Here is a 17044-nt window from a genome sequence, read left to right on the forward strand (position 1 = left end):
TCAATAACTCTGCTACTGCACTGAAAAAGGCCTTATTATTGCAACATCCATATGGAGTCAATTGGACATTAATGACTAATCAATCCCTCCTCTTTCTATTCTACTTATAGTGTCACAAGCCATGTTTAGATTAGCCCATTTCCTGCTTAGGATCGCTCAAGATGTCTTTTGTTCTTTCAGGGCTGGCCTGATGGAGGCAGCTTAAACAAACACACGACCCAAGTGGTGCAGGAGTTATAAACTGCCATATGTGAATGAACAAAGGGGCCATACTAAAGCCTTTTGTGGTATTTGTTAATGTTTTTCATCTGAGTTTAAAAAGACCTAATGACTTTGTGGTGAGCTGATGCATGTGGCTCGTGGCTTTGCAAAATGAAGGAAATTCTAGCCAGTTATATATCAGCATACATTTTCCAAAGTGCCTTGTTTTCAGTTTTGGTGGCAGTGAGTTTGCTTTTTCAGTACATTTGTTTTACATATGCAAGCAAAATTCTTAATCTCAATTAAAACACAGCACTAGTTTTCACAGCCATCCTCACAACCTGCATGTATGTCTTTCTTCATTTGGAAGTCTAGAACTAAAATTAATACTGAAATATTCTCTGTGTGTGAAATCAACTATTCTCAGCTCTATCAGTGGTAGCAGTTCACTCACCAGTGTTTAAATCTGAATTATTAGCTGAGCAATATTAAATACTGACACAATATTTCTAAATAAGATATTAGTAAAGCCATGCTCCACAGCCACCCATGCCCAGATCTCTGTTACTTGAATGAAAACTGCCAAATGCTACCACTTTCTCAATGTCTTATACAAACCTTTTCAATTCCTTGACCACATTTTATGGCAAAATTAACCCTCATGGAAATATGGTGTGGAAGACGTCTAAAGAAATACAATAACATTTTAAATTACCAGAAATATTAACTGGATTAATTAGAGCTTAAGGCCTGGTTTAAGCCCTACATAGTCCTCTTTATGCTGTGACATAAGAGCATGAGAAGTTATTCTGTGAAGATCCATGAAACATCTAGCTTAACACTGAGATGAAGAAGGAGCCCCTGCTATAAATATGGGGAGGTATCTAAATGTCATAGGATTATTCAATCATGTGCCACTTGCAGACTTCAAGACCCTTCAAAGATGATTAATTAAATGCTAACAACCCCATTCTGACACAGATATTTCTGATAGAAGAAATGTGAAACATATTTAAGTTGAAAGTTATTCAGCCTATGCAATGCAACCAGAAGCAAGGGACTGCCTGTCATCAGACCTAACTGCAGTCAACATTCCCACGAATGCTATTGTTGTTTCTCTTTATTATTTCATTTCATACTCAAGAGGCCCATAGAAAGAAAAAACATGGACAAAACAGCCCAGCCCAAGAAGAAATGTTGCTGATAATTATTGGTAAGTATCTGATAAGATCTATTTATACTGCAAATGGTTGCTTAGTTTTTATTGTTTAGTGCCTTCTTTCCAACCCCCCCTCGAAAAACTGTTCTAACAGCTAAGCAGTTATTCCTACTGTATTAATCCTATTCAAAGTCAAAACAATGCAAACAGGAATAAACTAATCTATTTACCATAAAAATGTTTCCATAAGAGGTTTATTGCCAGTTACATCATTTCACATTTCTCCTGACATGACAGTGTCTCCTAGAACATCCAGAAAACATGATACTGGTTTGAAACACAGGGATTAATTCTGCAGTCTTCAGTCATCCCTTGCAGGTTTTTCTAAAAAACTCCTGCCTGAACATGGGCCACAGGACATGATCCATTCATATGGCAGTCAATGCTTTGTTTTAGTTTAAGATGGAGAAATGACAGACAGGAATTCACCGCAGAGAAGAAAAGGCAGCCTGACCTCATATTTGATGAGTGTATTGTTCAAGGTGTGGCTGAACATTGCTAATGAAAAACTTTACTTGCCCCTGTGTAGCAAAACAATGAATTTTATAAGCTTAAATGCAATGTGGTTTTATAAAAGACAACTATGTTTAACAGGGGGAGAGGGGTTTACAAAACCATCTCCCTCAAATTATGTTAAATTAATGAAACACAGAATACTTTGTAAAAGGTTCTAATTCATGTCGGAATCACTGCTTCAGTGACACGTTTCCTCCATTCAATCTGCAGTTGAATTTGTCACCTTCTATCACATGCAACATCATTCTTTGTATTGATATAACCAATTTCCTCCATCCACTGTTTGCTCTTCTCACTTGTCAGATCATACCAGTAATTAGATGGCAAAGACCTAGGGCTAGAATACACATATGCCATTGCTTCTTGCCTTTCACTTGAGCTACTGCTATTAGAACAATTAATAATATAATTAGTAAATAATACATCATGAAGGGAGAGAAGTAAAAGCAGCGTGATAATAGGAGCTGTAAGCTAACAAGTAACATAAGAAAAAACTCTTAAGGCTAAGTTTTCAAATATGCCACACCTGTGCACTGGGAATTTGTGAGTGAAGCCAGGAAGATGGTTTTACAAACAGGGCAGAGGCATGACCAAATATGTTGCCACATTTACACGTGGCATGGGGCATTCCTGCATTTCATGGGGATTTGCCATGAAATAGGGGCTTCTGTGAGAATTCACAGATTACACTTTTATAAAATACTGCACTTCCTGTGAAACTGTCCCTGCCACATTGAAAATATAATCATTTAATATTTGCAGAAGTTGTGAAGATAGTGTTATGCCCATCCCACACACATTTTGGACCATGAATTACATAACATTAAATCAAAGTACAAATTAAGAAAACATTGACACCTTGCTGCTAAGTTCTGCACTAAAGACTTGCTTGAATACTTGGCATATCTACATGGAGGAAAGGCACATGCTCATAAGCACCTCTCTATTGCTGAGACACTGAGGTTCCTAAAGGAGAAAATGGTGTGCAGCATGAAAGAATAGACAGTTGTACAAATAAAGGGGACTTGTCTGAATCTGTATGAATTGCTCATGCTTAGCCAGAATATATGATGTTCCTTCCTTAATATAGTCAAAATTCTGCTCCACTCCCTGTGCTCAAGGAGGTAAGGAAGAAGGACAAGATTCCTTCTTCCTCCATGCGGTATGATACAAGGGTGGTTTTCTCCATCTGTTGAAAGTTCCTTTGTGCCTGGCAACTTTGTGCTATTTTAGGCAGCTTCAAGAGTCTTTTGCAGCACTGGAGCAATACAAGGATATGTGCAGAGCTAAAAAGCAGGACCGTGGTGGGTTTTACACCTGTGGTGTCTGTGTACAAGTGTGAAAAAAAATGTTTTAAACCATTGAACTACTATATTTATTTTTTCACTGTCTACTTAAAAATAGCTAAGCAAACTGACTGATGCTTTCAGCATTTGTGACAATTATTTTCTCATAGGCAGAGATTTTCTGTGTAAAACTGCAGCCCACAGTTCCTTTTTACAGCCTCGCTCTAAATTCCTGAAAATAATGTTTTACTATATAATGGAAATTGTGACAAGGCCTTAACCACAACTGTGCTAATAGGCACCCCTATGTAAAACTCAGGGCATTGTAACAGTGGTTGATTGTACAACATCAGAAATTCTAACCAGAATTTTTTAAAATAAAGATACTATTCTAAGTGAATCAATTACTGTATCATGGAAACAGCAAATGAGAAAGCCTCATACTTAGCAGTAGGAAAAAAATATCTACGACAGTTGAAAAATCAAAAGGTAACACTTGTGGAGGACATACAGATTTATTATTCTGAAAGTGAGAAGCATACTGTGTGTGAAATATTAGTGTCCTGAGAGGTATACGTTTCAATGCTATGAGAAGATCTGTCCACACACCCCTGGCTCAGATTCTTTAGTACTCAAAATGACAGTTCTCGCTGTAAAATGCTATGGAGATGCTGGCAACAACAAGATTCATGAAGTGGTTGCCATCAGAAAAGTGACAGGATGGTTCTTACAAACAGAATGACTTTTTTTCTATCTTATTTGCAGGCGTTGAGTTACTCCAGGGCTGAGGTACCAAATCTTATTCAACTCAGCTGAAACACTGTGCCCAAGTACTTTATCCCAGATTCCTGCTCTCTTTTAAAAACTTTAAGTGTATCACTCAAGTGTCAGGCACAAACTAATAGATCCATGGATGTTAAAGATGGCAACCACAGGTAATGAAGGCCACCTTTTAGTACCAGGTCTAATTAACCAAGATAAGTTATTATATCTTTAAATAATCAAGATATGCTTGTGAGATTTTTTAATTTTTTTTTCCTCCTATCAAAGACCTGTAACAAGAATTCAGGGGAATAAAAATTCTAGTACTTAAGCTTTCAGCATTCTCTCTGGAAACACTTCTTTGTTTTCAGACAGCTTTCACTGTTTTCTGATTTTCATCTTTCCCCTCTCAACTGCCATAGCAACTATTACAAATATTTATGCGCGACAAATACTGGCATGGAGAGACATTCTTTCCTCCAGTATTTATGAAGCACTGTCACAAAAGTAGGTGATGCTTTGTCATGCATGTAGTACCTGCTGTTTACACCTCCAAATAGGAGGGTGTTAAACAAGTTACCTCACAGGTTTGGATTGTGTTGGCAGCCTGCCAAAATTGATCTGCCTGTGAGTGTACAGTTCACTTTCACCTACCTTTTCAGTGGCTCACAGGCAGTCTTTCTTTTGAGTTAAGAAGGAACTGTCTCACCCTTTTGTGTAAGCAATTATTTAGTGTTGGCCATATATATGTGAATGTTGAGGCATTGAGTATATGGTAGAGGTGCTCCTTTAAGAAAGTGTTGATCAGACTTTTGCTTAACAGATTTGCAAAATTCAGGCACTTGTCATGATGTCTGCTCTATCACCAGGGAGGGAGAAAATGAAGCTTTGACAGATGGACAGAAATTTGGAGCTGGACAAGGTGTCAGTTTCTCCTCGTCCTTGGACACCAACCTTGTGCTCCCTTTGTAGCTCTTTTTTCTCATGGTTCTCCTCATATGGTCAAAAAGCACCTTCTGCATTGCAGAGACTCCCTTTCTCTCCCTAGTTAGCTCATTCCTCTCTTCCACATGATTCCATATTCACTGCTGATGCTGCCATTGCAAGCTCTCATTGTTCTGTGAGTTCTCTCTGTGTTCTGGCGATTGGTATTTCTGTGATGATGCCTAACACTATTTCTTTCTTCCTCTGCCATTCAATTTCCCTTGCCTTAGCACAGGTAGAATCTCTCCTACTACAACATGCCTTGCAAGTTGGGCTGGCCCAAGCCTACTATGAATGGGAGGTGCTAATTTTATGGCTATGAAAGACAGACTGCTGTTAACTGCTGCAAATATTAAGCAATTCATTGATTAGTATGTCGGTCAGCAAATCTGCCATCTGAAATGCTGCAGAACTGGCTTCTTAATGCTGAATAGAAATATGTTCTTTTGAACATAAATGTTAGCTTGTGCTCCTCCAAACTTGAGTTCAGGTCCAAAATTCCATTCAGACCAAACACTGTGTGTATCTGAATTGGTATTAATAAAATCAGGTTGGGGCTTGCTGCTTTAACCACCCTATTACCAGTGGTGACGCAGCTTACAGTCCCCACCTGGCTTGCATTCAGCCCTGCTTGGATCATAGTTAAAGATACTGTGGCCAAACAGGTAAGGCTTAAGGCTGTATAATTTTAAACAATGACTTGGTACATAATAAAAACACAATCATTAAACCAAGTAATTTACAAATTAAAGACAGCAGGGAGTGAATGGGAAAACACAAGCATTAAGTCAATGAATTTAAGATGTGCTGGTAACAATCCCATGCCAAAGGATAAATATATACATAGATACAGATAAAGTGAACAGACAGATCCCACCACATTATTTAGAACTAGCAGGCACATACCTTTCCTCAGTACTATGGTCCATGCTTAACACACACTGGTAGGTTAGTACAAAAAGCAGAAGCAGCAAATGCTAAACCCAGAGTTTACAGAATCAAGAAAACTACCACGTAAGAAACAGAAGAAATATCAAAACAGGAATCAGAAGAAAAGATATGCTGTCTAAGTATGAGGCCAAATATTTAACTCATAGGCCCCTGATTCTAATATGTGAATGAACATGGAACTAAATGTTAAGTACTAACACATCATTTTCCCCTGCTTCCATTCACTTAAAAATATTAATTTAGCTTTACAATCCATCTGATCTTTCACTTGGGAAAACAGAGTCCAGAGAAGTTATTTCTCTTTTAAAAAAATCAAAAAGTGAGGCAGTGGCAAAACAATAACAATCATATGTTTCTGTCCTGGGCCCAGGATTCAATCAAGAAAACAATAGTTCAACAGATTCAGTTCTTTGGCAGGAATGGAGATCGTGCCTTGATGGAATTTGAATCCCTGACTATGACTGCTGAAGAAAACCACACTGCAACCTGAGCTAAGGTAAAATCAGTAATTGTCAACAGGAATGTTAGGTCTGTTCTGCAGATTTATACCTACTACAAAATAAAATCTTAACATATTTCCTAGAAATTTCTAAACCATTTGACCGCGAACACAAAAGTAGAAGGATCCACAAACAAAGAACACATTATCCAATTCAAAGAAAGCAGCACTATCAACAAAAGTGAGCATCTGTGGAAGGAGTACTTTTTCTAGAACTTGAACCCCAAAACATACTCAAATCATACAATGTTCTCAGATAATGAATAACTAAATACCTTACATTTCCCTTCCTGAAGTTTAAAGAGGACTCACTTAGGGCTCCTGACTATATTCTGCACACTCTAATGAGTTGATAATCAACAATCATATTCAAAAAAGAAGGTTAGCTAGATTCAAAGCTGGGTTTGGTGTGTTCATGCCAGTCAGCTATATTTCAGTACTGACAGTCTTGAATGTTCAAAATTATGAAGTTGCCTACAGAAAGAACAATGTTTCCTTTAAAATGATGAGGCTTGGAGAAAAAAATGTTTAGTTCTATAATTGGCTGTTGTTCATAATTTTGCATGCCAGTCCTGAACATTTATGAGGCTCTCAAATCATGTTTTTGAATTTTGCTAGCTACAAATGTATCATATATTTTAACATGACAGCTGGGACTTCCAGGTAGTGATAGAAGTCTAATAGCTGTGTATTATTCATCAACAGTGTCACAGTCAGTGGCAATATTTCTGAATACAGTCTGAGCATGATTTTTAATACAGTTAGCCCAGTCTTGCTGGTGGTTAAGGAAGTAATAGACATGTCAGTTTATGTCATATTAATATAAAACTCTTGCTGATGATTTTCAGGCCTCCATTCAGATGACAGTTAGGTCATTATGAGTAACATAAGCTTTGAATATGACTTCATATGCTAGGTCATCTATGAAAGTACACCTACTTACCATTAATCATAAAAAAGGTTTCACACACTGGGCAGGGACAGCAACTTAAGTCTTAGAAGTAATTTTGCAGGATCCTTTCATGTTTGTCTTATAATTGCATAGAGCTAAATTTAAAGAATTTCAAGACTTGTCTTGTAATTCATGATTAAAAAAAAAATAAAAATAACACATGTAGTTTCAGCTTCTGATCAATGAGCTAGTACTGCAAGCACTCCTAAAAGAAAAACATGACTCTGATCCTGTCAAACTGAGATCACCACCATATGTTCTAGAAAAGATACAAGAAGTAGAGAGAAATCATTGCTATCTACTCTTACACCGGTATTCCACAAAACACAGAAGTGTGCTGATATTTCTTATAACAAATTGCTTGAACCTAAAAGTCTGTGTCAGATGTATGGGAACCAGGAGCACTTCACTGATTTGGTCTGTCCAGTTGCCTGCTGGGATGAGGCAGATATGTACCATGTCTGTGCACACTTCAGTTTCCTATGGAAATGCAGGTGTGCAGGTTGGCAGGGAATGGAACTGCGTCTGCATAGTCTCCCTGGTCTAGATCAATCACAAAGGAATGCAGCCCACAGTGCACTTCCACCCAGTTTATAGTCAGCAATGGGACTAAATTTGAAGTCCTTGTCTCAGGAATAAATCTCTTACAGCCCTTCTCCCCCCAGAAAACCGCCCACAAAAAATCCTCTGCAAACAATCAATATAGCTACTCTAAATGTAGTACATTTCATAATTCTGAAGTCAGTGTAGTTGTGACAGAGTGGATAGAGCCTGAGTGGTAGGGTTCCAACTTATCTATGCTTTCTCTTGTAATGCATCATAGGGTAGCGAGGACACCAATCACGTCCACTTCCAGAACATGCAAGGTAACCCTGCTAGAGACTAAACTCAGTCTTGATGAACTCATAATTTCCACTTGTGGCTTGATACTCTATGCCAGATATATAGAACCAAATGAGTGCGAAAGCACAGAACGTTTATGTAATGAAAAAGACATTTTCATATAGAAAATGTGAAATACTTTTCCTTTATCATTTGACAGCTGCTTGTCAGTAAAATTGTGCTTCCAGTATCTTGAATAGTTTGAGTGCACTGATGGGTAGACAGCTCTAACTTCCTTCAAGTCCTCAAAATCCATATCCTTAAAATCCTGCTAATTCCTTAAACCTTGGTAAATATATATATACACACACATATATATGTATATATTGCCTTGCTGAGATAATTTCTCAGTGTTTTCTACACTTTCATTAACAGCATAAAACATAAACACTCAACTGACAGCTGCCCATGGAAAAATCCGTTGAATTGCAGAAGGTCTTAGAGGGCTACATAGTCATGTGTCTGCCCTTTGCTATCAACTTACTGTAAGCTCACATAACCCCAGAGAAATCATTCAAGCATTACCCTAGGATATAAGCTAGAGAGTGCATAAGCCAATTGCAGCATTTTATCCATACCATTCTGTGAAGCAGCCTTCAATAACCTGTAGTCAAAGTGCAACTCACCTTCTGCATCTTCTGGCCTTGTAAGATCAATGACACCAGGGCCCAGTTTTCCATCTTCATTGGGTTTCCCTGTTAACTGTGGGCCTAAATTTTCAAACCTTGTTCTTTCCTGGAAAAGAAAAAAAGAAGCAGTCTTAATGCTCTATGTGAGTTAGTTCTCATTATATGCCTGTGCATATGTGTATGCACTGATACATGCCTTATTTTTTAAAATCTGAATAAATAATGAGTGCATTTAATTAGAACGCTAACTCAGGGACAATTTTTTTACAGAATCTGAGTGTTTGCATTTATGAAAATCAGTTTTAAATATGAAACATACCGAAACTTTGAGGTTATTTTGATCTGCACTGCCATAATGCATAAACGATTGTACATGCAAATACAAAACACTCTTGGCAGCAAGTAATGCTGCTCAATGCTGCTCACTTTGCCTTTCCACTTATTTTCTAAATTCAACTGGAAAAGACAATCAACATTTGCAAAACATGAACATTCTGAAGTTGAAGGAAGAGTCTGTATTAAAATATACAGCTAATTTAATGGAAAAAGTACTTTTTCCCTACATTGAGATTCAAGTTTGCATTCATACCTCTGAGAAAACAGAAGTCTGAATTTTACACAAGAATTTTTCAAAGACAAGTATTTGAAAGAAAGAATAACAGATGAGAGAACCGATATTGTTATTTTGTCTAGGAATTTAAATTGTACCTCTGTGGAAAGGAAACCTAAGAAGATTAAAAAAAAAAAAAAAAGTACACTCCTAGAAAACCAGAAAGCTTTTGAGAACCGGAAACCTGGAACTAGAAAGTGGAAACTGAAAGTTCCTCATCAACTACTGGACAAGGGCATTATAAATGACAGTGCAATATTGTCCCACAGTAGTAGTCTCTGTAGTGCTGCATATCAGTAGCTAAGCATTCAATGGTTATCATTAATTTAGTGTTCTCATTTGAAGGAACATAGCATGTTTTCCCTCTTGCCTTGTTGTTACCTCTTCAGACTAAACTTGGCATTATGTTATACTTGTGAATGAATGAAACCTTGTTGTTCATTACTATGAAACAATATTAAATGTCATGTCAGCTTGAATTTACAGACATGAAATACCAGCTCTCAGCTCTACGAACAGTTTCTTCATGTTATACTTAATGCATTATGCAGAAGTAGAGTGCTGATTGCTGTTCAGTCTATTGTTCAATGACCTACTTCTGTGCTGAGCGTACTAGACACAGGAAGAAAACATTATGAGTTTCTCTCCCATAAGACAGTTAGAAACTTGGGAACATTCTTAAGGACAAAACATACTTGATGGCCTTGACTCCTCATTTGCTCCTTCTCCAAATACTTATGCTTCCCAATGTGATTATTTTTCTAGTATCATTATCTTACAGTAATAAAACCCCACCAGGCCAACAACTAAGGAATTCTTTTGATTCTTCATTCTTTTGATTCCTTCAGCCATGGGTTTTTCAAATTATTTTCTGTTTAATTTGCAGAGAAAAACAAGAAAGCATGACATGACACTGGATTTGCCACAACATGCACTGAGGCATTTCAGGTACTAAATGCATTTCTAAAAGGTCCTCAGAGCCTTCCTATTGTCAAACAAAATAACTCTGCATTTTATATTTGGTTAACTTCCTGTTTTCCTCTGTAAAATCTGTAGTGAATGAAGGAGCTTACATATATAAAGGAACTCATGAGAAAAGAAAGAATTTCAAGTGCAAAGTGACTCTGAAAAGCCACAGCAATAGGAGAGGCCAACTGAAAGATGTGCAATATAACATCTAAATCATCATGATGGGATCTGTTTTACTGGTAGACAGAATAAAAAATAAGTTTGTCAAGGATTCAGTGTTCCATTGCTAAGGGATGATTTGCAGTTGAGATAAAAACAAAGATCTGTACTAAGAAAACAGCTTTTGGCACATATATTGTCTCTTCTTGCACTAAAAGCTTTTTCTTAAGGTTGTTAAAACCGCACCTGCAGTATTCGTGGAAGAACAGCCTTTAAGTGTGTTTCAGAAGAAGGAGAAATACCTTTCTGCTTTAAAAATCAACAGACATTGCTATGTATCAATATGCACATTTGGAATATCTTTCTAGTCATTCATTCTCTTTGATTTTCCAGAGAATATTCTGTTACCAAAAAAAAAAAAAGGAAGAAAAAAGAAAGTTTCTGAAAGAATATCAATATTTTGACATGGGAAGAGAAAAGAGAAAATTACATGATAAGGTTCAGGAACAGTAAAATGAAAGCACTTACCACACAAAAATACCTGCTCTTGTCAAACAAAGGACCTGTACTTAGAGGTATTTCATAACCCCCTCCCTTCTAATTCATTAAAGGCTGTAACAAAGCTGGCTATATTTAAGTCTCTGAAAACACCTTTTATAGTCATTCCTTTGCTTGCTTTTTTTACTGAAAATAATCTTTAAAGTGATCATAACAAAATTTTCAGTATTTGCATTGGGCTTTGGCAAATTCAGAGAACTGTAAGAAAACATAAAAATGTTCCTCAGCTCTAATAATCTTTCACTAGTAGGTGCCTTTACAATTCAATGAAATACAATAAATTTGTATGGAATTTATTATTAGGGAGGGAACTTGTCACACTTGGTTCCAATCCATTTTTATAGGATTTGTCTTTGCTCCCCTCTTGTATTTTTTCTAAAATATGATACTTGCACTAAAAATCCTTTAAAAATATAACTTTTTCCTAGTGTGAGCAAGGACTGAGAGAAAGATTGGTTTGGTACATAATATTCTTATATGAACAAAAAAAGACATATCTTCATTAAAAGGAAATGTCTATACATAGCAGCACTAACAAACATGCTGCCTACACTTGCTTTATACTTGCACATATGTACATTGACTACTGGATATATTGCTACCTCCCTAACCTACATTAACAGAAAATATTGATGAGTTTCTAAGGAAGTGCACTGCTATGGAGAGTGCAGGTGTCTTGTTTCCTGTGAAAAAAAGCATTTTGGACCTTTGCTTTGAACTGATTTTTTTTTTTTTTCTATGGGCTATGGAGCTTGTATTTTATAGTGGCATCAAATTTTCCTATTTGAATTTCAGAAGAATGGTTTAGGACATGGCACTTGACAACTCTTTCTCACCCCTAGATCAACATGATCAATTGCAGTTTATGCTAGAAAACTGAAAGCTCTTCCCAGCACCAGTCAGATCCTTTGTGCTTCTTTGTATGTTGAGCACACAGTAAAAAATAATCATTTCTTTAAAATGAGAAAAAGAAGAGAAAAAAAGATTCTTCTTAGCAGCCAAATCTTAATTTTCCATTCTGTGATACAATTAGGCACTTATTTATGCGTTGTCAGTCACAAACATGCAGAAAACGTAAAAGTTATTGAAGAAATTAAAGTCTGCTCAACTGTCTTGCAGGACTGTTGGTTCTCTAAGTGCTTTGAAATTATGATGTATGAGGTAGATGTTGCATATTAAATAAAGATATTTAAATTATAAAGCCCCCGTTAGTGAGAGCTGATGAATGTTAAATGTTATGAGCCACAAGGCTGTGGCATCCATCATATTCACATATTATCACAGCCAGTGATGGAGCAGCCCCAGTGATGACAGATAGACTGCTAGATAGTTATCCCTTATTTCCAGAGTCACCAAGCAAGCCTTTCAACCCCTTTGGCATTATTTTTAGCTTTGCATTAAATTAGCAACTTTTCCGTCACGTTCTGGCAGAAAGTATCAATTCTTTCTTCACACGTGGAAGGTAAAAGAATGATTCAGTGAAGCAAGGAATAAAGGACAAGGAAGCAGCAGCCCCTGCCTCTGAAAAGGCTGCAAACTTCAAATGACTAGAAACAAATATAAAATTGTGATCTTGTGAAAGAACAGCAATGAAACAGTAAGCACACAATAATGGCTTTTCTCTGCACTTAGATAAAAGCTGAATTTTTGATGTGCACAGTATATTTTCATAAAATTTTATATACTATGTTTTATACACTTATTGGCTATTCCATAATAATGTGTGTGCTAACAGTAAAATTGCTCTTAAATTTATGTGTGTTATTTATACGTTCCCACGTAACAATGCTTTTTGTTGTAAAAAATATTCTGTTTATTAATGTAACTTTACAACCACTGCATCCAAGATCCGTGGTAAATTAATGACATTTTTATTATTTTATAGTGTCATTAAATTTTTACTGATCACTCCATCAAACAGAAGCAATAAAGGCCATAATGCAAACTGGGACACTTAGATCAGGGGAGCAGGAAGGCATTCCATATAGTCTGAAGTAAACGGCTTGCTATAAATGATATTTATACCATCTTTAAGGATGTGAGAATACTTGGACAAGTTTGGCAAAACTGTTTCTGTAGTACTGTGGATTGTGTACTTAAATAACAGTTTACTTGCCAGCAAGACAATTTTTTTTTCAAACCATAGGCGAGAAGATGACTGATTGCATCCATCTCTTGAAAAATAATATACGAAATGTAATAACAAACTGGGCACCCCTCCCTTCTGGATTACCAAGACTGATCCGACTATACCCATGCCTCAAATTATTTCAACATGCTTGCTTTTTCCACATCTGAAGTGTATGCTTAGTCTGAAATGGAAAATGGCATGCATGCTGATCGTTGTGTAAAAGATTTTAAATCCGTATACTTTCTGCAAACAAATACTTTTTATTTAAGTAGACATGTTTGGACGATGATGTAATAGCCTTTATTTCAATGATCTAGCATGGAAGCAGTTACCAATGTCAATTTAAAGAGCCAGTTTCTAGAAACTGAATTAATATGGGTCATTCACAGAAGCCACAGAGCATGAGATTGAAGGGATATTATTTCCTCTGAGGACAGTACTTTAGTTAGAACGACTACAAATAATTATCACATGTTGTTTCTATGTATGGAATGTATTTCAATTGAATTATTCCACAGTCACTGTTGTAGTAGCTTATTTGCTAACTGTGATCTATTCCCTTCATGTACCATGGACAGTAAACAACAGGCAAATAACTTGCTGTACTCAGAAGGACATAAACAGGACATTTTCAGTGGAACATGGAGAAAACTATTCCCAGAAGAGAATAAGGATGAATCACAAAACCTTTTTATATGCCTCTGGAAAGTCAAGATACAAATGTCCCAAGCTTTTTACCTTCTTCTTACTGCTTTCAAATGGTTAGGACTGAAAAGTTAAATTACCCTCCACTTAGAATCTTTTGCAACATCTTGGCACAGCAGGGATAATTACAAATTGACTTTCAGCCTTATCTCTGGGTATTTTAGTTATTACGGGTGGGAAGCTTAAACATTAACCTTATTACAACAATGTCAATCATCCTACTAGTGTGCAGGCATGCAACTGCTGGAATTCTTCGGGTGGCCAACTAGATAAACACAATAGTGACATTATTGTTACAATGAAAAGCAAGGCCTTTGCCTTTACAGAACTGTGGTGAATATCTAGAACTGTTTTTCACATCATAGCAGCAGCAGTTGCTCCAAGAAACTAGAGAAATTAAATCAGCAAAGCAGAGAAAATTATTGTAAGAATGCTGATATTCTTAGATATTACAAGAGACAAAGTATATATTTTCCAACCACTGATTTACAGGTTGCACAAATGAAGGATATCTTGAGTTCTGGGATGTTGACACATCCTGATCGTACTTTTATTTTTTATGTTAGTGAAATATCCAAATTCAAAGACCTCAACAACCAAATAGGGACAGTTAGGTGAATTTTCACCCCAATATACTGCCATTTTCAGTTTTTGAAGGGCTCTATTATTGTTCATAAACAATACTAGCATCTCCCAAGAGACTAGAGATTTGTGTGACATTGCAGTGTTTCAAAGCAAGCAGTTTGATTTAAATGATGTGTGGAGAGAGAAGTCATCAAGTCTCCTTTTACATATATTCTTCCATCTTAAAGCATAACTGAAAAGTGAGAGATTAGAAATGGATAACAGGGAATTTACACTGAAACATATCTGCCTGACTGGCAAGCCTCAGCTGGCTTCCATGTGGCACTGCAACATATGAAAGACCATCACAAGCAGAAAATACACCAAAGTTGCTCAGTTACTGAATTTCATAGTGATTGTGATGATATGGAGCTTTCTTCTTTTTAAGACTCAGGCTCTGGAGTCAAAACTGAGAATTGCAATTTTATCAAAATTTGAAGCATCTACGAAAAAGGCTTGAAACTGGAGTGCTAAAGGCAAAAAATAAATCAGATAAATAAATGCAAATCCAAACAGCCTACTTGTAAATACTCTCTAGCTAATAACTTTGGGAGTCTGATGTGAGGAATCAGAAATCCTAGCACCTCTGGTTAGTATAAGCAGTAGCCATCTTGATCTCTGAACACAAATAAGGAAGATTTAGATTAACTCCCTAATTATTTGGAGCATTCATAACATACCAATTAGTTAACAGACTTCAGTGCATTGAAGCTTGCCTTTTAAAATTATGTGTATGAATTTACACATTAAAAAAAAGCTGGATGAATTTACATCTTTTTTTTTTTTTTTTTGAAGTTACATAAAAAAGGACAGAGAGCACAAGTTTCCACCTAACTAGGATGCCCTCTACACACAAAATATTGACATACCCATAACTATTGCCACGCTTGCAGGCACTCCTCAACTATGGACCCACACTGGTTAGATTACTTTCAACAGGATTACTGCACTTACTGAGCCCCCTTAACCAAATGCTTTATGTCTTTGTTCATATGGTTTTAATATGGTTTTAACCAATTGCAAGGTTATTTATAAGTTTGCAACTCCCCAGTAGTTACAGTTATGAAGCGTTCAGACTTAAGCATATCCAGTTGTGTGGTAACCCAACTACTGCTTTCATGCGGTTTCCAACATTTTATTCATGCACAAAGGCATGATGCATCGCTGTATCTGAGATCTTTTTGATTAACTCTTTGTTTCAGCAGCAAATTCATACAGTAACCTACAGTGAAGTCACACATCAACTAGAAGGTAAAGATTTCTTAAACAGAAAAATAAGCAAAAGCACACAAACTCTGGAATTTCACCTGAAAGTGATGAGAAGTCATTAGTCCTTGAAAAACAAAGGGACAATCAATTAAATTAACAGCTGGTAAATGAAAAGCAAACAAAAGGAGTTACTACTTTACACTCTGTGTAATATGGCTGTAGAATTCACTAGAGGTCAGAAAGAGTCCAAAGCTTGGGCTGTCATTTGTTTTTAAAAGAGCTGCATAATTTTATGACTGTTAATAACATTTGTAGTAACACATGCTAAGGTAATCAAATCTCATGTTCCAGAGTGTAAGATGTTCAACTGTTGGGGTCAAAGAGAAATTCCTTCATTTTCTCTGCTGCTCCCTTCCCTCTTGACCAACATCCAACAGATGATTAACTGAGAGCTTTCTGGGGAGAGAAGTTATTTTTCTTTTATAACATCAGGTATTGCTCACTAGATTTAAGGGAGAACTGGTAAATGGTACAGACCAAATCTGTATATGTTGCAATTAGAAAGAATCTGAATGCAACCATTTTTTTTAAAAAAGTGCATTTTCTTTTAACTAAACACATACATCTGCATTTTTGAGACACAGACAAAATAAGCACAAACTGACATACACTTTGACTAGGAGATAACAGTACTGGTGGGTTTTTTTTACTGTGCTGTAAAGTGACTCATGGAAGCAATTCAATAGCTACTCTTGGACCTTCAGCATGGTCATTCAATTTTTTAATATTTAAGTTACAATAATAAAGGATATGGCAAAAACAAAGGACTTTTTTTCTAGAATACTGAATGCTACAAAGCAATAATTATTATATATATATGTATATTTAATTTTGTAGCTGGATGGATCTTGTCAGTTATTGCCTCACTTTCACCAAATATTTAAAAATAGATATCAAAATACCATAAAACTGTACAGAAATACTTCACCAAATTTAGACCATGCCATGATTCTGTACATATATCTGCATGCTTCCCCAAATTTGACTAAACTTAATTAAAATTATTGTCATGAATTAGAATCAGAACAGAATTTAGAAGACCAGAGATCTGGTTACTAGCCTCAAAACTGTGAATCTCCTTTTCTCTTAATCATCTAGTAATGTATTCCAGGCTGAAAACACAGCTTTAGCAAGAAGC

The 17044-nt window shown here is 36.3% G+C and overlaps 1 protein-coding gene across 4 annotated transcripts in view; it reads right to left on the bottom strand.

Moving 5' to 3' along the window:
* SOX6 (SRY-box transcription factor 6) overlaps nt 1-17044 on the bottom strand; it is a 243134-nt gene that overhangs the window by 18961 nt on the left and 207129 nt on the right. For all 4 annotated transcript variants that reach the window (XM_054390717.1, XM_054390714.1, XM_054390715.1 and 1 more), the window contains one exon: nt 8879-8987. In XM_054390717.1, the coding sequence (XP_054246692.1) occupies nt 8879-8987 (109 nt within the window). The remainder of the gene's footprint in view (nt 1-8878; nt 8988-17044) is intronic.

The sequence above is a fragment of the Indicator indicator genome, chromosome 21 (genome assembly GCF_027791375.1).
Source record: "Indicator indicator isolate 239-I01 chromosome 21, UM_Iind_1.1, whole genome shotgun sequence".
Taxonomy (NCBI): domain Eukaryota; kingdom Metazoa; phylum Chordata; class Aves; order Piciformes; family Indicatoridae; genus Indicator; species Indicator indicator.